Here is a 23868-nt window from a genome sequence, read left to right as displayed (position 1 = left end):
TGTGGGAGCAGAGTCGCAGGGATGGATTATTCTGCAGCCAGACCAAGTATTCAGTCCCAAGGGGAAGGGGGCCTGGCAAGGCCAACAGGGATTCCAGGCCCAGGCCTAGCAATCTGTGACCCCAGTGGGGATGTATTGTTAATCAGGAACTGCAGTGGATGATCCTCCCTATACTTACCTGGTTCCATGTCTGGAACTCTCCAAGTCAGGGTTACTCTGAAACTCAGAGGCTGAGTTTAGGGTAAGAAGAATTGGTCCAAATCCTCACCTGCTGGGAAGAAGGCAGCCAAGCATGGTCATGCCATTCCCTTCCTCCCTTCCTTTGGTTTGCCTGCTCTCCCTAGGTGCTGGAGTGGGTACTGGAACACAGGGAGGAAGCAAAGTCACTGCTGTCACAGAGCTCAGTCTGGTAGGGTAGATAACCAATTACAGAAGGGCACGGAGGGGGGCCCAGCCTCACCCTGGAGGCTCAGGGACACTTTCAGAGGAGGTAACTTCTAAGCTGAATCCCAAAGGACTAGAAAGTGTTAGCTGGGCGATCCGGATTGGGTAGATCTGCAGCAGGGGGTTTCCAAATCTGCATCTTACAAACATCGGTGATCCCAGCTGGGGATGCAGGTAGGGGTGGATCACATGCTGAGAAACTCTGGAGTGAAGGGGATTAGGGCCAGTCAGGGGAGACAGGGGAGGAGGCTGCAATGATAATTGGGGTGTGTAGGATGTGGTCTTCTTTTAAATTCTAGACAAGTCCGTGGGAAGGAGAGCCACACCGTGTCTCTTCATACAGACTGCAGAAGGGGACACTCTCCCAGAGGGCAGGTCCAAGGACCAGAGACTCAGGCTCTGAGCTGAGCTTTGTCCATGAGGGGGGATGGACACCCTATGAAGGATTAACCTTTGTATTTGTGTATTTCCCCTTGAACTATGAGGAAGCTTTATAAAGCATGCATGAATGGAAAACCTGGCCTGCTCCCACATCTGTGATTTGCCTTTGCTACCACTAACATGTCAGAGAGGTCTGGTCTACCTGACAGCCTTGTGCAGCGGAGGCATGGGGAATTAAAGTGAGGCAGCTGGCCAATGCCAGCCTCAGCTGGTGGATGAGGCAGCATCCTGGAGATTATAATCCTGCATTCTGGAGAGAACCGAGGGAAGATTGGGGGCAGACATGAGACAGATCCCCTCACTGCCAAGAGATACCAGGTGAAGGGAAGTGACCATGTTCTAAGTATATGCCTTTCTGTCTCTTACCCCTCATAGCCGGTCATTCACCATGCTTGGTAATTTATCTCCTCACCTTCCTTTACCATTACTTGAAGTTAGACCTAAGTCTTCTTTCTAGCTGACGTATCATTCTCTTATCCTTTTCAGTTCAGAAAACTCCTATTCACCCATAAAAGCCCAGTTATGGTTATAATGACCACCTCTTCTCTGTGGCATTCTCAGACTATCACAGCCCAGATTTTCTCTGTCTCTGTCTCTCTGTCTGTCTCTCTCACACAGAGAATATACCTATATTCTATATGAAAAACAATTGATCCTCGAATCTGAAGACCTAGATACGCATTTGAATTATTTCACTTTCACTTAGTAGCTCTGAGAACTTGGGCAAATTATTGATCTCATCTGAACCTCTTCCTTTCCTCATCTATAAAATGGGTATTTACTATCTACCTCATGAGCTATATTGTAAGACTTGATAAGATAAATGTCAAAGCGTGTAGAATATAAGTGCACATCACAGACATTCAATTGTGGAATTTCTTTTACTTCTGATCACATTGTACACTGAGGAGCTACCATTTTCCCAAGACATCCTTTCAGATAGTAAGCATCTTACAACAGACACCTAGACTTCTGCTCTCTTCCTCTGTGCCTATACCCAGGTGTCTACAAAAGAACCAGTTGAATAAATGACTATGCAATCGCTGTGACCCCTGGAAAGAAGGTAAACACCTTTGTGAGTTTGGCCCATTTGGTGGAGCTTGGTTGGAATCTTCTTGTTCAGCATCCCCGGTTTGGCCAATTGGCCAAAGTTTCAAGTAGAGGAAAGAGGAGTTTCTGCCCCTCCTCATGTGCTTGTCACTCCTGGTGGTTTTCCTTGAACCATAAATCATGACATTGTATTCTGAGCCTCCCTGGCCACAGTTCTTGGGTGTGGGCACTCGGGCCTCAGTGTGCATGGCATGCATCCAGAGCTCTGGGCATCCTGCCCTCTGCTCAGTCTTTTCTCAGGCCTGCCTTTCCCCATCCTCATCCCCCTGCCCCCAGCCCTAGGTGCCTTGATGTTAACATCGAAGGACAAATGCAGTCCTATATTTCAAAGTCATCAGGCAGATCTGATTAATTTTGGAAATGAACAATAAGAAGATTCATCACAAACTTTCAGGTATGAGCAGCAATAAACAAAACCAGAGCATGGAGTGCTATTTATTTATTAAAACAGTAAATTGAAGGGAAATGGGCTATTTATTTTGTACGATGTCTTCCACAGAAATAATTGGCTCATTAATCACATTCCCACCGTGGTCACGTTTGGAAGGGCAGGCTCGCTAGGGAATTGAAACAGGGGGTGGTGCTTACAGCCCTGGCAGCACATGGAGCTACAGGAAGCTGGTTCCCAGAGGTTTTTTCCTGTGGATTCCGCAGAAGTGTGTAGGCAGTCAGGTAGCTGGGAGGTAGCAGGTCATGGTGGTTAGGACCACAGATGATTGGCAGCAGAGGGCTTGAGTACAAATTCTGGCAACTACTCCTTGCTAGCTTGGGCAAGCTATTTAACCTCTGTGCCTCAGTCTCTTCTTCTGTAAAATGATGATAGTACTGGAATCACCTTGTAGGATAACACGTGTTTAAGCGAGTTGGTAGGCACTGGTATATTACTGGGCCAGGTTTGGCACTTCTATAGGTGTTAGTTGTCATTGCTCCTTCGGTCCAGTTAGAACTTCAGGGTGGGACACTTTGGTATCAATGGAAGCTTCCAGCATAAGGTTACTGGGAGGGTTCCCAGGGTCTAGAAGGGAGGCAGGATAGTATAGTAGAGGATAAAAGGGAAGACTCTACAGTCAGCCTCCCTGGGTTCAAATCCAGCCTCTGCTAGTTATATGTTCTTATCGAATGATTTGGCCTTTCTGTGCCTTAGTTTTCCCAACTGTAAAACAGGGTGCTAATAATAGTGCTATGTGATAAGGTTATACTGAATATTAAATGAGAAAATAAAAGTACTTGCCTCAGTGCTTGGCCATAGAAGTCATCAATTAATTGATGTTATTATTGTCATTTTTAGGATCTCTTAGACACCACTCATAATCCAGTGAGCTCAGCAGGTGAGCAGATGTACTGAGACTTGAGCCCCCTTCCCTGCTGGAAAGGGGAGGGAGCCCCAGAGTTCAAAGAGAGGAGGGAAGGGCTGAGGAAACTGCATCTATAGCAAAGGCCAGCGCCTCAAATGCATCTGGAGGGTTCTTGTGGTTGGGGCAGGTGACCATGACCAAGGGTTTGTGTCTATGGAGCAGGACACAGCACTTATGAGTAGGTGACCCCTTGGTGGTGGCACCCTAGCCAAGGCGGGGGGCGGCTACAGCACCAACCCAGTGGGCCGAGGTTTTTGGGGATACTCAGTTCCTGCTGGGAGAAAGACATCTTCAGCCAGCACAGCAGATGGGGTAGAAAGGGCAGGATGGAAAGGCCAAATACCTAATACACACGCACACTTCACCCATCTCCTGCTCGTCCTCTCTGGTACTGCTGCCTATGGAAGTCAGACCCTCAGAATCCTCCCCAACACATCACTGCAGGCAGCCAGGACCAACTGAATGCCCTCAAACAGATGGAGTCTGTTTGCTATTCCAAGGCTACAATATCAAAACTCACCCCAGACTCATCTAGGGCATCAAAACTGATTCCAAGTCCCTGCATGCTGATGGGGCTGGGGCTGTTCATGACCACCCACCTTAGAGATCAGGAGGAACTGAGCCTATGAGAGGGGATCTGGGTCTCAATGAACCCAGAGGAATCAGACAGAAGGATGCAGTGCCAATGATGTCCTCAGAGGACTCACGCTGTAATTGGGGGAGATCTCTCTCCTGTCTCCTCTCTCTTATCAATAAAAGGAATTGTTAAATGTCAAAGGACGTGGTATGGTTAGTGTCCATGTAAGAGTATTCAGGGACTGGGGGAGGGATGCGAGCTGGCAAGAGAGGATAGGCAAGTGGCCTGTGATGTCCAAACCAGGGCTAGGCTGAGGGTGGCGTGTGCTGGTGACTCATTCCCTGCTCTTCTTGGCCTGCTCTGCATGGACCCCTGTGGGCTGAATCAGTGGCTCCCCCGACCGCCACCCCCAGCTGGGTTTGGCCAGAGGGAGGCTTTGGTAGAATATCTGATGGCAGATGGAGAGAGGGGTTTTCCCCTCTTCGCACGGCTGTGGTTTCTACAGTGGGGGTTCCTCCACCATTGGCTGTGGGTCCTGCTGGCTACAGCCTCCAGTGAACCTGGCCGCATTCCTGCCTTTCCTTGCCCCTCTAGCTCTAAGGGTAGGAAGGGCCTCTGCTCTTGTCTCGGGGTGCGTCACCCTACCCTAGCCATGCTTTCGAAGAACTTCGGTTATTAAACTCTTCAGTTCATCTCCCCGCCCCCAGATTCAAGGCCCTGACTCATATCCTGAGTACAGAAGGGGCTTTTCTTCCCCTTGTTGGGGAAAGGGTCAGGTTCTACCAGGGGCATTTCCATGATTAGACACCGAAGACAGACCAGGCCTGTGGAAAGGCATGAGTAGAACAACTTTAAGGGAGCAGAAAGTATTGGGAAGAAATAACTCTCATGCTATCTCTTTGGTTTGGGGATCTTTTCCTTGGAGTCCTCCTTTAGTAGTTCAATTCCTTTTGGAAATCCTGGTGTGCCTCACCTGAACCATAAAGGAACCAGGGGTGGGAGCACAGTGTCCCCTAGAGGCTGTGGTGAGGATGGCAGCGGCAGGAGTCAGAAGGCAATGAGAGGGGCTCACGGGGAGGAAGAGACGCCTAGAGGGTGCAGATCTGGACCACTTGGCTCAAATGGACAGGGATGCAGAGACATTTTGTGGTGACAGTCTTTAAAACCTGGTTTCCACGATGTGGCCACACCGTATAATTTTAAAAGACACTCACATTAGGGCTAACGTCTCTCCAGGCTCTTTCTGCTCAATCTTGTTTCCGAAACAACAAGGAAGGTTAAAATTCCTGACTGTGAGTAGAGAGGTTGCCTGAGGCAGAGGGCAGGGCAGTGGGACTTGAGGGTCTTCTGGGGTCAGGTGCTACATGTGGTCTAGGGTGTCTACCTCATTCCCCTCCCTCCTGTTTGGAGCTGAAGGCAGGAGATGGAGCATGGCTGAGAGATGACACGTCTTTGGGTGACTGTGTCCTGTTTGTTCTCCCGGGTTTTAGAGTGTTGTGACCATGGTGATAGAATCTGAAGGGCAGAGAGTGAATGCCTCTGTCTTGCCTCAGAAGCCCCTTACATCTCTTGCTTGTGATGAGAAAGCAATGGTAAGAATAAAAGAGCTCTGATTTCCAACAGCCTTTGCTTCACAAGGGCCATGTGAAATGACAGCCCTATTCTTACAAAAGCAGATTCTGGGAGGAGCAGAAATCCCTTTTCTCTTTGGAGTCAGTGTGTTTGCACGCATGCACATTTGTGTAGCTGAGTATGTACATGTATGTCTGCATGTGTCCAACCTGCTGCATGTGTGTGCACATGTGTATGTGTGTGGCTATGTAAGCCTGTGCATGGATATGTACATAGATGGTGAAACGTGTAAACCTCTGTTGCGTGTGTGCACAGCCGTTGTAGGGATTGTGTGTGCATTCCCCCATGGGCGAGGGGCTGTGAGGGAGTAGGTCCTGGTATCTAAATCTTTACATCCTGCTTCTATCAGTCTTGTTTGTTGTAAAGAGCAGGGAGCTGGTCAATCAGCTGAGGGAAAAGAAAAAACATCAGGGTGTGTATGGGTTGGGTCTGGGAGGAGGAAACCCAGGCAGCTCAAGGGCCACTTTGCTGCCTTTTGCTCATTGACGACTTTCTTTTCTCTGCTCAGTTGTGGTTTTCCCCATGATCCCAGCCTGCACAGGCCTCTGGTTTCTTGGTCCTCTGGGGCTGGCTTTTCCCCTGGGCATGTCCTGTGCATGACCATGGCTCCTGGCCACCTTCAACTGGCTGATTCTTTGTGTGTCATGGTGCAAATTCACAGGCAAAATTTGATTGGCCCCAGCTGGTCATTTTGTGCTTAGTCATTACCTACTTGGCAGCCAACAAAATACCTGCCCATGGGTCAAGCTGGATCAACTATGATCATGGCACAAACAGGGTCACACCTGGGACTGTGGTTGGGACAGTTTTCTTTAAAAGGGATATGGACACAGAGGACAATGATGAATGCCTTAGATACGCAAAAATTCCCTATCACCTGTGAAGTGCCCACCCTTATCTCTGTGGAGGCCAGGACCATAGTGCTGTCCCCCAACAAGGAAGGACTTGCCTGAGCAAGGTGGGATGAGTGTAGGCAGCCTCCTGGGGCCTGGCCTGGCCCTCACCACCCCTCCTCTGTGTCCCTGTTCCTTGAGGGGAGGGAGCTTCGAGGCTGAATTGTGTCACCCAACCCCAAACTTGTCCTAACCCCCAGTACCTCAGAATGTGATCTTATTTGGAGATAGGGTCTTTACAGAGGCAATGAAATTAATATGAGGTCATTCGGGTGGGTCTCGATCCAATATGACTGGCATCCTTATAAGAAGAAGAGATATGCATAGAAGACAATGTGAGGAGACACAGGGAGAAGAGGCCATGCACAAGCCAAGGAGAAGACCCGGAACAGATCCATGCCATCCTTCCCTCACAGCCCTCAGGAGGAGCTACCCCTGCCGACACCTTGATCTTGGCCTCCCAGCCTCCACAGCAGTGAACCAATACCTTTCTGTTGTTGAAGCTCCCCAGTCTGTAGCACTTTGTAACAGCAGCCCTAGCAAACTAATATACCTCGCCCAAAACTTCCTCAAAATAGGGGAGAAGATACGGGGCACTAACACCATGGCACCAGGTGTGTGTGGCAGCCTGGACACTGGGCTTCTGATACTTGGCCTCTGGATTCACCAAAGGAGAAAGCTTCAAGGCTGGTGCCTGAGCTAGTCATTTAAAATTTTTGATGAGACCCACTGAAGATTTCAGGCAAGAAGGGATCTGATCATATTTGTGTTTCAGAAAGACCCTTGTAACTATCACAGTGTGGAGGACAGATGAATTGGGGAGGCTGTCCACGAGAGTGCTAAAAAGGCTTGGAGAAGATTTCAGAGTTGTTTCGGAGGCATCACTGCCATAATGTACTGAGGGCAAGAAGGGGTGGTGGGGGGTGATGACGGGAAGAGCTCATTTGCAAGGAGTGTCTGGCTTGAGCACCTGGTGGAGGTGGTGCTGGTCCTGGTCCCTGGGCCGGGCCTTGTGGGGGCCCTCAGATCAGCACTGTCTGCATTATGGCCACACACCTGCCCAGGGCCCATCAGCAGTGGGAGATCAAGCCTGGAGCTTAGAGGAGAGCTCTGGGGGGTATACATGTGGATCTGGATATCACTGGTGTCCAGGTGCAGATGGGCCATGGGTGGGGACCATCCAAAGGAGTGTGTTTAAGCTGCTTCTCCCAGAAGCAGACTCAGGGACAAGCATTTGGGAGGTGACTGGGACAAGTGCAGAGGAGTGAGGGATATGAGGGAGGAAAGGGAGGAAAGGCCGGGGGCATTCAGGAGCAACTGGGTCCCTCCAGGGCCTCCCATTTGCACCCCTGAAGGGTGAGGAGGCCTTTCCCTTGTTGGCTGGGGGTTGTTCCTATGAACCAAACTCTCTAATACTTCCAGTCTGCCCTGCACAGGCTAAGCAGGTGCCTATGGCCAGAGAAAGGCCTCAGGCAGAGATGTAGGCTGCTGGAGCTATATGACTATTGGCAGTGACTTTTTTTTTCTTTTTTTGAGACAGTCTCACACTGCCCAGGCTGGAGTGCAGTGGCATGATCTTGGCTCACTGCAGCCTCAACCTCCTCGACTCCTGGGTTCAAGTGATTCTTGTGCCTCACCCTCCTGAGTAGCTGGGATTACAGGTGCCCACCACCACACCTAGCTAATTTTTATATTTTTAGTAGAGACAGTTTTCACCATGTTGGCCAGGCTAGTCTCGAACCCCTGACCTCAGGTTATCCACCCACCTTGGTCTCCCAAAGTGCTGGGATTACAGGCGTGAGTCACCTTGCTTGGCTGGCAGTGACTTTGAGTCTGGCCAGAATACAACCAGTGCACTTTGGCTTCTGCCATTGTTGCTGCTGACAATTGTGTCCATCTTCTGGGGGTGGGGGGTGTGAGGAGCCCATTCTCTTCTTTCATTACTCATAACAGAGGGGACCATGGACAGGAACTAGGCAAGGGCTGGGGGCTGAGTTAGGGAAGTGGGTGGTGGGCCAGGCACCAGGGCTGGCTGAATAGGAGATCTTACAGCACAGGCTAAAAGAGTCCTTTCCAGTATCAGGGAAGGCAGTGGAAGCAGGAAACACAGGTGTTTAATGTGCAAATCATTAAGAAACAATCAATTTCACTCCAGCATGTTCAGAGAGCCCCTAAACAGCCGCTATTGGCTTGCAGCAGCAGCTGGCTGAGGCTGGGACAGGGTCAGGCTGGATGTGGGCTGGGGCCTCCTCACCCTCTTTGCTCCTTTGTGCTCTGACCTCCTGCCTCTGCCCCAGCCCCACCAGAACCTCTGCTGCTTATAACTCTGAGATACGGAGATCCTGGACTGGCCATATGGTTCCCACTCCCAGGAGGTCAGTGTCCTCAGGGGCCATGTTGGGACCTCCTCTTCCCCCTGGTCATCCAGACCAAGGGAAATGGTGAGCTGGTGTCTCAGGAGGAGCTTCTCCCCTGCCCTGTTTTAATTGCCCCCAGGTTGGCTTACAGGGGAGGCTGCTGCTCTCAGGCTGGCCCCTCAGGGTGTAGATATCGTTGGGAGTGGGCTGATGTTGGGTGCATTTACAGGAGGACAGGGGTGTGTGAAACTTGTAGGTATGGGGCTATAGGCAGCAGTGAGAACAGGTGCCTCCAGGCAGGTGGTAGAGACACAAGTGGGTGTTAATATAGGTGAGGTGGGATATGGACGTTTACAGGCATGGCCAAGTGTGAGTGTAGATGGTAGCAAGGTGTGGATCTCAGTGACAGCAACTGGGTGTCAGGATGCCAGTGGATGAAGTAATAGTAGCTAAGACTTTATAGCACTTACAAGGTACCCATTACTGTTCTGTTTCATATAAATTTATTCATGATTTTCACAACCCCATAAAAGATACCCTATTAGTATGCCCACTTTTTGAGGAGAGGGAGCAGAAGCACAAAGAGGTCAAGAGCTGCCCAAGATCACCTAGCTAGTAAGTGGCAGGGACAGGACTTGAACCCAGGCTGTCTGGCTCCAACGTTCACTCTCAGTCCTCTGCACCAGGGACGCGGGGTGGAGAGCGAAGGTGTGATGTAGGTGGGTGCAGGCATGAGGAGGTACAGTAGCATGAAAGGATGTTGTTGAAGACAGACGCCTAGGCACACATAGGAGGGAGGGTGGTGCAGGGCAGTGGTTCTCAGCCTTCAACAGGGAATCAGAATCACCTGGAGGGCTTGTTATACCGCGGATCGTTTCTGCTTCCAGAGGTCTGGGATGGGGCCCCAGACATGCGTTTCTAGTAAGTTTCCAGCTGATGCTGCTAGTTTAGGGACTTTGGGAACACTGGGGCAGGGCATTGATGCAAGGGAGATTATGGAAGTAGTGGCTTTGAGGTGAAGAAAGCTGGGTAGAGTGAGATGTAACAGAGTGAATGTAGGAGCATGGGACGGCTTCAGTCAGAGGGAGATGCCCCTTGGAATAAGCACAGGGATGAGTACAGTCCAGTTCTGTATGGAAGGAAGTACAGGGGAAGAGGATATTGGAGCCCTGGCTTTGAGGGCATGGCAAAGGCAGTGCCTGCAACCCCAGGGGAGCCTCTTTCCTCTTGAGGCTCCTGCTCCCCGTGTTGACCCCCGGGTGGTAGGTGGTGGCCATTAGGTGTGGCCAGCCTGGAGAATGTCTGGCTGTCCTTTCATTGGTCTGCAGTAGAGCCCAAGGGGCTGTTTAGGGAGTTAAATGTGAACTTGAAGGGGAATCTATGATATGGCCTGGGGAGCCCTGGGGGCCCCTCCAGGTGAGCCCTGGGCTGGATAGATTTCTGGGTATGCTAGAGTGCCTGAGACAACAGGCTCTCTTCCCTTGGGGGTTCCATAGGTCCAGGGGGTTCCACCCATGCTCATCAGTTTTCAACTATAAATTACTGATCCAGAGTAGGAGAATCCCTGGGGAAAGAGGACTAAGGGAAGGTGAGGATGGGGGAGGGGCTGAAACCTCTGCACAAAGGGCTTCCTGTCCTTCCTGTCTTAGCACCTGTTATTGGTCATTGCTCTGCTGTGAGCTAGGGAGCTGGAGGGGGTGCTGGGCAGGGGGATGGGGGGGAGTCCTTCAAACCTGAAAAAGGGGGATTCCCCCAACCAGAAGCAGGGCTGCTGGACTGCAGCAAGGAACATCCTGCTGAAGCTGTTGGAGGAACTGCGAGTTGGGCAGCGGGCTCTGAGAAAGAAGATTCCACTCTGGCGCTGCTGCTCTCCTGAGGCTGGCCCAGGGGGGCTGACCTGGAGCCCTGCATGAGTGAGCCAGGTGCTAAGGGCTGAACTGAGCCCCCCAAAAGGATATGGTAAGGTCCTCATCCCGAGTACCTCAGAACGTGACCTTATTTGGAGATAATCTTTACAGAGGTAATCAAGTTAAATGAGGTTGTTAGGGTGGCCTGTCATTCAACATGACTGGGGTCCTCCTACAGATGGGAAATTTGGGCCCCAGAGACAGACACATACAGAGGGAAGACAACGTAAAGACATGGGGGAGAAGATGGCCATTGCCCCGCCAGGGAAGGCCTGAGACTACGAGGAGCCAGAAGAGAGGCCTGGAGCAGATTCCCCTCCCAGCCCACAGAAGGAACCAGCCCTGCCAACACCTTGATTTTGGACTCCTAGCTTCCCTAACGGTGAGACGATCATTTTCTGTTGTGTGAGCGGCCCAGTGTGTGGAGATCTGTTATGGCAGCTGAAGAGAAACTGAAAACCCCTGATTCATGGGAGGAGCCTGAACGGTCTTGGCAATTGGACACAGGCAGTGTCCTGATGAGGGGCTGGGCGGGGGCAGCTCTGTGGGGTAAAGGAGGTGGTAAGTTGGCGACTTCAGGAGAAGGCAGGGTGGCCTGAAGTCCAGCAGACAACACTCCAGTGGCCAGTGAGCAACTGTGGTTCCTCAGGAATGAAGGGCTGCAGGTATCTTCCAGAGGGGCACTTGCCATGGGAGAGGCAGAGGGGACCTTCCCTCTGGGTAGGAACCTGAGGTCATAGTGCCCTTCTTGCTGCCTTGGGTCTAATGAAAGAGCTGGCAGCTTGCACAACAAGCTCCCACTGAGTGCTGGTCATTAAAACTCCCTTTCCGAAGGACGAGAAGCCAGAAGGGCACACAGGGACACATTTTTGGCTACGAGAACTTCAAGTTCAAAGGAGCCAGGCATGAATCTCCACAGAGTACCAAATGACTGCAAAACCCTTTTCTTAATAATATTTTATTGTCAGTTATAAATATTTTCCATTTGTCACCTATTTACAACTGCAAAATAGTTTGATATCATACCATCACCCACCAATTAGCGTCTTTCTATAAACTCCACGAAAATTGAATAGGAAATAAAAAGCTCTTCTTGGGGGCCCACTAACCTGGTTCCCCTGACTCCAACCCCACACGGACAGCAGGCAGCGTTGCAGTAGGTGCTACACAGTAGCAAAGAGGCAGCCGGAAGTGGCCCAAGTGGGTCAGGACGCCAGGCTCCGCAGGACGTTGGTGACGCTCCAGTGCTGGCCCGAGCACTCCTGCAACACCAGCTGGAAGCCGAACTCCAGCTCGCTGTTCTCCTGCAGCTCCAGACAGCGCTTGGACTTGCGGTTCTGGATGGCTCCTCCCTAGGGGCCAGGGCAGAGAGCGGGGTCAGAGGGCATAGAGGCAACACACGGAGATTCAGGAGCCTCAGGCCCAGTGGCTAGTGAGGGCTGACATTATCTGTGTGGCCAGATCCCAGGAGGCTAGCATTCCCATGAAACTGCAGGCTCCCCCATCGCTGATGTGTTTGTCTCCTCCGGAAGACTGAATCTGCCGCAGCTCTCTTCACAAAGCCCTAGTTCTTTGCTAGGAGACAGACCTCCCCACCCCCAGTTCTGTCTACCTAGCTGGGCTGTGGCACACCTGTTTGCACCTACAGCTCCTACCCCAGGGGCTGGGCCTTGCTCCCCATAGCCATTGGCTGGGCCACCTCTCTGAAAAGCCTAGTTTCTTGGGACAACCCATCATTGGCCCTCATTTGAGCATCACCAGAGGCCAGGGGCTTCCTGCTCCTAGGGTCCATGCCCCAAACTGGACCTCTGGAGTCATCAGTACTGGTTTCAACCAAAGCTCCTGGATACTGTCTATTAGGCCATTAGGCTCCCTGAGTCCTGACATGTGAGATTTTTCCCCCATGCTACTGATGTTGCAGAATGTTTGTAGCCATTCTCATTCAGTTTACGACCCAAAGCCCCTTGAGGTTCTGTTCTTCATATCAGCCCTATAGCAACCCCCAATTTTTGTACTGAAATCCTTTCAGGGCCTAGACCCTTTGGGTTGCTGGCTGTGAGCCTGAGGTGGCATCCTGGACTGTCTGAGCATCTCCAAGTTACCACCAAACTTGTGCTCAACTAGATTTTGGCCTCCCAAGCAGACGGAATTGCTTTGGTGGGTAGAGGTCCTCATAATTGGACTCCTTGTAGCTTAATGGCACTTCAGTATATGGTCAAACTCACTTTTTCCCCAGGACCTACTCCTGTGTTTCTGTCTCAGGTATTTGTGTGAGAAACATGGACATTTTCATTTATTTATCCTTTCAGCATCCAATTAGGCCTCAAGTCCTGGCAGTTCTACCTCTCTTGTGTCATGTGACTGTCCCCTTATCCCTTTCCCATCATACTTGCCCTGGTTCAGGCCACCAACTTCTCTCTCTCTGGGATAACTGTGTCAGCCCCCTAATGGATCTCTCTTCCAACCTCTAGAGGCGGGAGTGGTGATCTTTCGAAAATGCACGTTTGGCCTAACGGACAAAGCCCAAGCTCCTTAGTGCAGCACCGAAGGCCTCCATGGCTCAGTGCTGCCCTTCTCTCTAGCCTCGTCTCTGATCCTCCTCCAAGCTCCATGACTTTTGCTACAGCTGTACCAAATCCCTTGTACTTTTCTGATCCTATTTACATTAACTCAGGGTTCCTGAACTTTAAAGCAAGCTGTGCTCTCTGCCTGGGATTCTTCCCCATGCTCCCATGACAGGTTAAGCCACAACCATGTGTCAAAGCTCAACTCCTGCTCCATTTCCTCCAGGAAGTGTTCTCGACTGCCCACCCATGCCCCACCTCCACTTCCTCCACTTCCTCCACCTCCGTTTACGAGCTGGGCTGGTGCTCTTCATTTTGTGCCTTTTCCAGCTCACAGTGGGAAGTGCACTGAGAGAGGGAGAGGTGGCAAACTTCTCCAAGGACATCATCTAACTCTGCCATGACCATTCCCATAGCAACAACTGACATCTCAAGAGAGTCTTAAGACTTGGTTCTCTATATAATGGGGAAAGGACAGTCTTTTCAAGAAATTGCCTGGGAAAATGTGAGAGAATGAAACTAGACCCCCATCTCTTGCTATATATGAAAATCAAATCAAAATAGATTAAAGACTTTAAAATCTGAGACATGAAACTCCTAGAAGAAAACATTGGAGAAACACGCCAGGATGTGGGAAACACTCCAGGACATTGATCTGGGCAACAATTTCTTGAGTCAGACCTCAAAAGCACAGGCAACCAAGGCAAAAATGGGCAAATAGGATCACATCAAGTTAAAAAGCTTCTGCACAGCAAAGGAAACAAAGAGCCCACAGAATGGGAGAAAATATTTGCAAACTACCCCTCTGACAAGAGATTAATAACCGGGATACATAAGAAGTTCAAATAACTCAATAGCAAGAAAACAAAACATCCTATTAAAAAATGGGCAAAAGATCTGGACATTCCACAGAAGACTTATAAATGGCAAACAGGTTATGGAAAAATGTTCAACAGCAGTAATTACCAGAGAAATGTAAGCAAAAACTGTAATCATCTCACCCCAGTTAAAATGACTTTAACCAAAAGACAGGCAATAATAAATGCTGGTGAGGATGTGGAGAAAAGGGAATCCTTGTACATTGTTGGTGGGAATGAAAATTAGTACAGCCACTATGGAGAACAGTATGGAAGTTCCTCAAAAATAAAACTGTATGATCCAGCAATCCCATTGTTGGGTATATACCCAAAAGGAAGGAAACCAGCATATTGAAGAGATATGTGCACTCCCATGTTTATTGCAGCACTATTCACAATAGACAACATACAGAATCAACCTAAGTATCCAGTAGATTAATGAATAAAGAATATGTGGTATATACACAGGATGGAATAATATTTAAACATTAAAATGAGATTCTGGTTTCACTGTCAAGATGGCCAAATAGGAACAGCTCCAGTCTGCAGCTCCCAGCGAGATCGATGCAGAAGACGGTTGATTTCTGCATTTCCGACTGAGGTAGCTGGTTCATCTTATTCGGACTGGTTGGACAGTGGGTATAGCCCTATAGGAGACAAGCTGAAGCAGGGTGGGGCGTTGCCTCACCTGGGAAGTGCAAGGGGTTGGGAGATCTCCCTCCCCAAGCCAAGGAAAGCTGTGAGAGACTGTACCGGGAGAATGGTGCACTCCAGCCCAGATACTGCACTTTTCCCATGGTCTTCGCAACTGGCAGACCAGGAGATTCCATCTGGTGCCTACACCACCATGGTGCTGGGTTTCAAGCACAAAAACTGGGTGACTCTTTGGGCAGACACTGGGCTAGCTGCAGGAGTTTTTTTTTTTTTTCATACCCCAGTGGCACCTGGAATGCCAGTGAGACAGAACCATTCACTCCCCTGGAAAGGGGGCTGAAGCCAGGGAGCCAAGTGGTCTGGATCAGTGGGTCCCACTCCCACAGAGCCCAGCAAGCTAAGATCTACTGGCTTGAAATTCTCTCTGCTAGGACAGCAGTCTGAGGTCAACCTGGGATGCTCAAGCTTGGTTGGGGAAGGGGCATCCGCCATTGCTGAGGCTTGAGTAGGTGGGTTTTTAAAATTTATTTTTATTATTGTACTTTAAGTTCTGAGGTACATGAGTAGAATGTGCAGTTTTGTTACATAGGTATATGCATGCCATGGTGGTTTGCTGCACCCATCAACCTGTCACCTACATTAGGTATTTCTCCTAATGTTATTCCTCCCTTAGCCCCCCACTCCCTGATAAGCCCCAGTGTGTGATGCTCCCCTCCCAATGTCCATGGGTTCTCATTGTTCAACTCCCACTTATAAGTGAGAACATGTGGTGTTTGGTTTTCTGTTCTTTGCTGTTGTTGTGATAATTTGCTGAGGATGATGGTTTCCAGCTTCATCCATCTCCCTGCAAAGGACATGAACTCATTTTTTATGGCTGCATAGTATTCCATGGTGTATATGTGACACATTTGCTTTATCCAGTCTATTATTGATGGATATTTGGGTTGGTTCCAAGTCTTTGCTATTGTGAATGGTGCCACAATAAACATACATGTGCATGTGTCTTTATAGAATGATTAATAATCCTTTGGGTATATACCCAGTGATGGGATTGCTGGATCAAATGGTATTTCTAGTTCTAGATTCTTGAGGAATCACCACACTGTCTTCCACAATAGTTGAACTAATTTACACTCCCACCAACAGTGTAAAAGTCCTATTTCTCCACATCCTCTCCAGCATCTGTTGTTTCCTGACATTTTAATGATTGCCATTCTAACTAGCATGAGATGGTATCTTATTGTGGTTTCAATTTACATTTCTCTAATGACCAGTGATGATGAGTTTTCCCTATGGCTGTTGGCTACATAAATGTCTTCTTTTGAGAAGTGTCTGTTCATATCCTCTGCTCACTTTTAAATGGGGTTGTTTTTTATTTTTTATTTTATTTTATTTATTTATTTATTTATTTATTTATTTTTTATTTATGTTTGCTGTTGTCCCAGATTTATTGAAAATAATATAGCACTGCAGAAAAAATTCAAACAGGTCCCCGAGGCGTTTTGAAATTCATCCCAACTGTAGGCTGAGTGACCTGCAGGTTGGACAGACTGCCGAAGTCCAAAAGCTTCAGCATTTCCTTACTGTCAGGATCTACTTCAATTACCTCCTGATCCAGGGCTGAGACCTCAGGAACGTAATTGTCTCTCCTTTCTCTCTCCTCCTCCTGCAGCTTGATGGAGATACCTCTTACAGGGCCTCTCTGAATCCGCTTCATCAGATGGGTGACATAGCCTGCTATCTTGTTGCGGAGCTTCTTGCTGGGGATAATGGCGATCTCCTCGCACACGCGCTTGTTTGTGTGGAAGTCGTTGCCCAGGCGCGTGTAGTACTTCTCTATGATGACCCGGGCCGCCTTCTTCACGGTTTTGGTGCGAACGCGGCCCATGTTGGCGGGTCCTTGGTAAAGAGTGGGGTTGTTTTTTATAAATTTGTTTGTTCTTTGTAGATTCTGGATATTAGCCCTTTGTCAGATGGATAGATTGCAAAAGTTTTCTCCCATTCTGTAGTTGCCTGTTCACTCTTGATAGTTTCTTTTGCTGTGCAGAAGCTCTTTAGTTTAATTAGATCCCATTTGTCAATTTGGGCTTTTGCTGCCATTGCTTTGTATGTTTTAGTCATGAAGTCTTTGCCCATGCCTATGTCCCGAATGGTACTGCCCAGGTTTTCTTCTAGGATTTTTATGGTCCTAGGTCTTGTGTTTAAGTCTTTGATCCATCTTGAGTTGATTTTTGTATAAGGTGTAAGGAAGGGGTCCAGCTTCAGTTTTCTGTGTATGGCTAGCCAGTTTCCCCAACACCATTTATTAAATAGCGAATCCTTTCCCCATTGCTTGTTTCTGTCAGGTTTGTCAAAGATCAGATGGTTGTAGATGTGTGGTGTTATTTCTGAGGTCTCTGTTCTGTTCCATTGGTCTTATCTCTCTGTTTTGGTACCAGTACCATGCTGTTTTGGTTACTGTAGCCTTGTAGTATAGTTTGAAGTTAGGTAGCCTGATGCATCCAGCTGTGTTCTTTTTCTTAGGATTGTCTTGGCTCTGCAGGCTCTTTTTTGGTTTCATATGAACTTTAGAGTAGTTTTCTCTAATTCTGTGAAGAAAGTCAGTGGTAGCTTGATGGGGATAGCCTTGAATCTATAAATTACTTTGGGCAGTATGGCCATTTTCATGATATTTATTTTTCCTATCCATGAGCATGGAATGTTTTTCCATTTGTTTGTCCTCTCTCATGTCCTTGAGCAGTGGTTTGTAGTTCTCCTTGAAGAGGTCCTTCACATCGCTTGTAAGTTGTATTCCTAGGTATTTTATTCTCTTTGTAGCAATCGTGAACGGGATTTGGCTCTCTGTTTGTCTGTTATTGGTATACAGGAATGCTTGTGATTTTTGCACACTGATTTTGTATGCTGAGACTTTGCTGAAGTTGCTTATCAACTTAAGGAGATTTTGGGCTGAGACAATGGGGTTTTCTAAATATACAATCATGTCATCTGCAGACAATTTGACTTCCTCCTTCCTATCTGAATATCCTGTATTTCTTTCTCTTGCCTGACTGCCCTGGCCAGAACTTCCAACACTATGTTGAATAGGAGTGGTGAGAGAGGGCATCCCTGCCTTGTGCCAGTTTTCAAAGGGAATACTTCCAGTTTTTGCCCATTCACTATGATATTGGCTGTGGGTTTGTCATAAATAGCTCTTACTATATTGAGATATGTTCCATCAAAACTTAGTTTGAGAGCTTTTAGCATGAAGGGGTGTTGAATTTTATCGAAGGTCTTTTCTGCATCTATTGAAATAATCATGTATTTTTGTCATTGGTTCTGTTTATGTGATGGGTTACATTGATTGATTTGTGTATGTTGAACCAGCCTTGCATCCCAGGTATGAAGCCGACTTGATCGTGGTGGATAAGCTTTTTGATGTGCTGCTGGATTCAGTTTGCCAGTATTTCATTAGGATTTTCGCATTGATGTTTATCAGGGATATTGGCCTGAAATTTTCTTTTGTTGTTGTGTCTCTGCCAGGCTTTGGTATCAGGATGATGCTGGCTTCATAAAATGAGTTAGGTAGGAGTCCCTCTAATAGTTTCAGAAGTAATGGTAGCAGGTCCTCTTTGTAACCCTGGTAGAATCTGGCTGTGAATCCGTCTGGTCCTGGACTATTTTTGGTTGGTAGGCTATTATTGCCTCAATTTCAGAGCCTGTTATTGGTCTATATTGGTCTATTCAGGGATTCAACTTCTTCCTGGTTTAGTCTTGGGAGGTTGTAGGTGTCCAGTAATTTATCCATTTCTTCTAGATTTTCTAGTTTATTTGTGTAGAGGTGTTTATAGTATTCTCTAATGGTAGTTTGTATTTCTGTGGGGTCAGTGGTGATATCCCTTGTATCATTTTTTATTGCATCTATTTGATTCTTCTCTTTTTTATTAGTCTAGCTGGTGGTCTATTTTGTTGATCTTTTCCAAGAACCAGCCCCTGGATTTATTTTTTGAAGGGTTTTTCGTGTCTCTATCTCTTTCAGTTCTGCTCTGATCTTAGTTATTTCTTGCCTTCTGCTAGCTTTTGATTGTGTTTGCTCTTGCTTCTCTAGTTCTTTTAATTGTGATGTTAGGTTGTCAATTTTAGATCTTTCCTGCTTTCTCTTGTGGGCATTTAGTGCTATAAATTTCCCTCTACACACTGCTTTAATTGTGTCCCAGAGATTCTGGTACATTGTGTTGTTGTTCTCATTGGTTTCAAAGAACATCTTTACTTCTGCCTTCATTTCATTATTTACCCAGTAGTCACTCAAGAGCAAGTTGTTCTTCATTTTCCATGTACTTGTGCAGTTTTGAGGGAGTTCCTTTTTGCAATTGCTGAGGAGTGCTTTACTTCCAATTATGTGGTCAGTTTTGGAGTAAGTCAGATGAGGAGCTGAGAAGAGTGTATATTCTGTTGATTTGGGGTGGAGAGTTCTGTAGATGTCTATTAAGTCCACTTGGTCCAGAGCTGAGTTCAGGTCCTGAATATCCTTGTTAACCTTCTGTCTTGTTGATCTAATATTGACAATGGGATGTTAAAGTCTCCCACTATTATTGTGTGGGGGTCTAAGTCTCATTTTAGGTCTCTAAGAACTTGCTTTAATAATCTAGGTGCAAGACTTAGACTCCCATACAATAATAGTGGGAGACTTTAACACCCCACCTTTAATATTAGACAGATCAATGAGACAGAAAATTAACAAGGATATCCAGGACTTGAACTCAGCTCTGGAGCAAGTTGAACAATGAGAACACATGGACACGGCAGGGAGAGGGCATCACATACTGGGGCCTGTCAGTGGGCAGGAGGCTGGGGGAGGGATAACGTTAGGAGAAATACCTAATGTAGATGACGGGTTGATGGGTGCAGCAAACCAACATGACACATGTAATACCCATGTGACAAACCTGTACATTCTGCATGTGTACCCCAGAACTTATAGTAAGAAAAAAGAGATTCTATTATTTGCAACAACATGGATGGAACTGTAGGTCATTATGTTAAGTGAAATAAACCAGGCACAGAAAGACAGATAACCTAAAAATTAAAAAAAAAAAAAAAATGAATTCCTGGAGATAGAATGATGGTTACCAGAGGCTAAGAAAGGTAGTAGGGAGGAGAGGAAAAAGTGGGGATGGTTAATAGGTACAAAAATACAGTTTGATAAAAGGAATAAGCTCTAATAGTAATACAACAGGATAACTATAGTTAATAATTTATTGTATATTTTAAAATTACTAAAAGTAGAATTAGAATGTTTCTAACACAAAGAAATGATAAATGCTTGAGGTAAAAGATAACCCAATTATCCTGATTTGATCATTACACATTATATGCCTGTATGACAACATTACATATGCCCCATAAATATATTCAACTATTATGTACCCATTGATGTAGTTTGGATATTTGTTGAATGTGATCCCCAATGTTGCAGGTGGGACCTGGTGGGAGGTGTTTGGATCATGGGGCTGGATCCCTCTTGATGGGCTTGGGCCATCCTCTTGGTGAGAAGGGAGCTCTCTCACTCTGAGTCTACATGAGATCTGGTCATTTAAAAGTATGTGGCACCTCCTCCCACCACTCTCTCTCCTGCCTTCATCATGTGACCTGCAAGCTCCCAATTCATCTTCTGCCAGGAGCAAAAGCTTCCTGAGGCCCTACCAGAAGCCATGTTTCCTGTATAGCCTGAAGAATCATGAGCCAATTATACCTCTTTTCTGTATAAAGTACCCAGTGTCTCAAGTATTTCTTTATAGCAATGCAAGAATGGCCTAACACAGACTTAAGAATTAAATTTTTTTTTTAACAATTTAAGACTTAAAAAAAAAAACTTCAGTACTTACAACTGTTGAAATGGGCAGTACCTACTATAGTTAACATATATAATCCTATGACCCAACACTTCTGTCAGAAATGTTTACCCCAAAGACATGCGCATGAACGCCTTCTAGAACATGATTTATAAAACTAACCTGGAGACAACTCAAACGCCCATGAATAGTACAGCAGACATACAACTCATGGTATATTCATATGATGGAATCCTATATAGCAATAAAAACAAACTATTGCTATACTCGATAAGGATAAATCTCACCAACACAATGTTGAGCAGAAGAAGCCAGACAAAATACAAACATTATTCTATTTATATAAACTTCCCAAACAGGAAAAGCCATGATGTGAAAGTTAGGATGGTGGTCAGCTCTGGGGAAAAGGAAGTGGGAAGGTGATAGGCAGGAACTCACAAGGGTGTTGTTGGCAGAGTCCTATTTCCTGAGATGGGTGATGGAAACCTAGGGATTTGCTTTATTTTAAACCATGGAGTTGAAACTATGTATTTTATACATGTTTCTGTATGTATCCATGTTGTTCAATTAAAAAATCCAGCTCCCTGAGAAGGGACTTGAGTCACAGGTGAAGGAGGCAGGGACTGAGAAGCTGGGAGTGGGGTGGGGGTTGTGGGGGGGTGGGGGTGGCGTGGGGGGCTGGGGGTGGCGTGGCGGGGACTGTGTATGTGTGTGTTGGGAGGGGATATGGGATTCCCAACTCCCTGTGTTGGGGAGATGGCCCAGCAGATCACACAAACCTATTCAGAAGCGTTCACAGAATAAAGCAAGGTCCCACCCACTGTGCCCCACACCCCAGGGGCCTTCCCTGGGGACAGCAGTGATTCAGTGTACTCAACAGCACAGAGACCAAATAATAAACGGGAAACTGAAACAGCAGCTATTGGGGCCCACCCGTTGCCAGGGAGAAACCTGCAGGCTCGGCCTCTGAAAGGGGCCCTTGGACAAGCCTAGAAAGGGCCCTGGAATCCCCATGCTGAAAGAGACCTTGAAGGCCAGCCTCTCGCTCTCACGTGCTGAATGGCGTCTGTACTTGGGCCATGGGGCCCTTCAGCTCTGTTTGGTACCTCCAGGGAGAAGGATCTAACCCTTCCGGAATATGCAGTCTTCCCCTAGCTGCTCACCCTTGAAGCCTGCCCCTCCCAGAGCTAAAATCCTTGTCTTGGCATCCCCCGAGGAGTGGTAGAGCTCCCCTGAGGCTTCCCCAGTGGCTGTTCCTCTACACCTTCCCTTCTGGCAGGAGAGGTGAGGCCAGCGTCTCCCAGTTCTCTGCATTTCCAGGTTTAACTTTCCCAGTTCCTGGCGGGACAATTTTGTATAATTTTCCAAACTGGCTGCCCTCCTTTGAACAAGCTCTGGTTAATTTCTGTCCCTCAGGACTGACCACAGCGCCCAGGGTCACTGCCTCATTTACACTGGACAAGAGATCCCTTCAGCTTAGCCAAGGAGTTGGCACGTTGGGGCCACACCGTGCTCCTGATGGGTGTGAAGCACAGCCTCGAGTTGTCCTCTCAGACCTCAGTCTACCTTGAGTGCCCATCCTGTCCCTTAAAGGCTAGACTTTTAGGCCCAGAGGCATCCCCTATGCCACTTGCTCCAAGCAAGGCCAGACCATTGCTCCATGGCCCACATTTCCCTAGCTTCTGTGTAAAACCTTGTGGCCTGGGCATATCTGCTGCCCACACCCAGGCTGGGCTGTGTCGCTGATGCTTCTTGAACAGATCTATGGCTAGTTCCCCGGCCCCGCCACAGTCCTGCCAGCCCAGTGGTCTGTCTTCCCCGCCACGCTGGGAGCAGCACGCAGGCAGGGGACCAAAACCAGCCACTCTCTCTAATTTGCAAGAACTATTGGCGCTTCCGGAGCCAGGCAGAAAGGGAAGAGTGCTGAGCTAGGATGCTGAGGACACAGCCGCTTTCCTGGTGGTCAGCTGTGTGGCCTGGGCAACCCTCTCCCCCCTTCTGGTTTCATTGTCTGCAGGGCCAGATGGTCATTTCTGTCCTGATTCCTGGAAGGATGAGCCGAGGACTGATAGGAAATCCCGTTATCAGCTCTAAAACATACAGATCAGTGTGGGGGCTATGACCAAAGCGCACAGCAAACAGGGGCCCGGCCCAGGTGCCGCTGCCCACTCCGCTGAAGATTCTGGCTGCTCAGCTCATCCTTGGGGCCGGCCCAGGCCTTGCCAACAGAGAGGTGCTGTGCAGACCCGGGACCATGGACTCTTGGAGAAACACGTCCCACACAGAAGACACCACAGCCCCTTCTATGCTTGCCTTCCAAGGGGCACCTTGCCAAGTTCCAGAGAGGGAGGCAGGAAGAGAGGTCTCTGAGACATAAAGCGTCCTTCAGAGACTCCCATCAGACATTTCCCAGGCCCGGCCCCAGCCCAACCACAGCCTCAGCACCCTAGAGACTAGAAGTGCGGTGACCCTGTGCCAGAGGCAGCCAATGTGGCTGCCTGAAGGGATGTGGGCGGGATGGATCACGGCCAAGAGTTGCGGGGGAGGCGAGTGGATGGGACACAACCTCCATGAGAATATCTGAGCCTGTCGGGGGGTGGAGTATGAGGCCAGGAGAGTTCCCTCCCCGGAGGCTGGGAGGGGAGGGTCCTCTAGAATGGGTAGTAAGGCCATGGTGGGGCATCGCTGAGCAGAGCCCTGACCTGCTCCCTGGAACACATCCGGGGTATGGAGAGAGGAGCCAGGCCACCCTTTGATGCTGGAGATAGCACTGGCCACCAGCATTGTCTTCCTCCTGTCCCCCTTCTTGACCTCAGCCTCTTTCACTGAAACTCTTTCTTCTTCTCTCGGAAAATTTCATTCACAAATATTGCAAAGAAGCCTTCCTTTCCCACATTCAGTGCCTTCCTGGGAAGTTCAGCACCGTGGGAGCAGCCTCGTGTTTTACTAATTACTTCTGCCTGTGGGTTCTGCAGCTGAGATGAGAGCAATAACAACTATCACATATTTACTATTTGTTTAGTACTGTGCCAAATGCTTTACATGCCCAATTTCAGGTCTTCCTGACAAAAGCCCTGAGAGGTAGAATAATTATCCCCATTTTACAGGCTTGGAGACTGAGGCTCAGAGAGGCTGGAAGACTTGTCCAGGGTCACATGGTCAGTAAATGAGTAGTCAGTAGTGCCAGGCTGGGAACCCAGGGGGTCTGCCCCCTTCACGTTCCTCACTAGGATGGTGGCCAGCCCCAGC

At 48.2% G+C, this 23868-nt stretch overlaps 1 protein-coding gene, 1 long non-coding RNA gene and 1 pseudogene across 8 annotated transcripts in view; 1 reads left to right on the top strand and 2 right to left on the bottom strand.

The window, feature by feature from the left end:
* The window catches only part of LOC144334303 (uncharacterized), a 39428-nt gene extending 23629 nt beyond the window's left edge, over window positions 1-15799 (top strand). Inside the window, exon 2 of the long non-coding RNA XR_013404013.1 lies at window positions 13507-15799. This is a non-coding gene — a long non-coding RNA (uncharacterized LOC144334303). The remainder of the gene's footprint in view (window positions 1-13506) is intronic.
* Window positions 11659-23868, bottom strand: part of GALNT18 (polypeptide N-acetylgalactosaminyltransferase 18) — a 362102-nt gene continuing 349892 nt past the window's right edge. For all 6 annotated transcript variants that reach the window (XM_077963393.1, XM_015114859.3, XM_015114860.3 and 3 more), the window contains one exon: window positions 11659-12068. In XM_077963393.1, the coding sequence (XP_077819519.1) occupies window positions 11922-12068 (147 nt within the window). In that variant the 3' untranslated portion in view covers window positions 11659-11921. The remainder of the gene's footprint in view (window positions 12069-23868) is intronic.
* On the bottom strand, window positions 16166-16700 carry LOC701909 (small ribosomal subunit protein eS17 pseudogene; annotated as a pseudogene). Its single transcript, XR_001439551.3, has one exon. The product of XR_001439551.3 is annotated as a small ribosomal subunit protein eS17 pseudogene (transcript).

The sequence above is a fragment of the Macaca mulatta genome, chromosome 14 (genome assembly GCF_049350105.2).
Source record: "Macaca mulatta isolate MMU2019108-1 chromosome 14, T2T-MMU8v2.0, whole genome shotgun sequence".
NCBI classification, from domain to species: domain Eukaryota; kingdom Metazoa; phylum Chordata; class Mammalia; order Primates; family Cercopithecidae; genus Macaca; species Macaca mulatta.
Note: the sequence above shows the minus strand (reverse complement) of the source record. Positions and strands in the feature narration are given on the sequence as shown.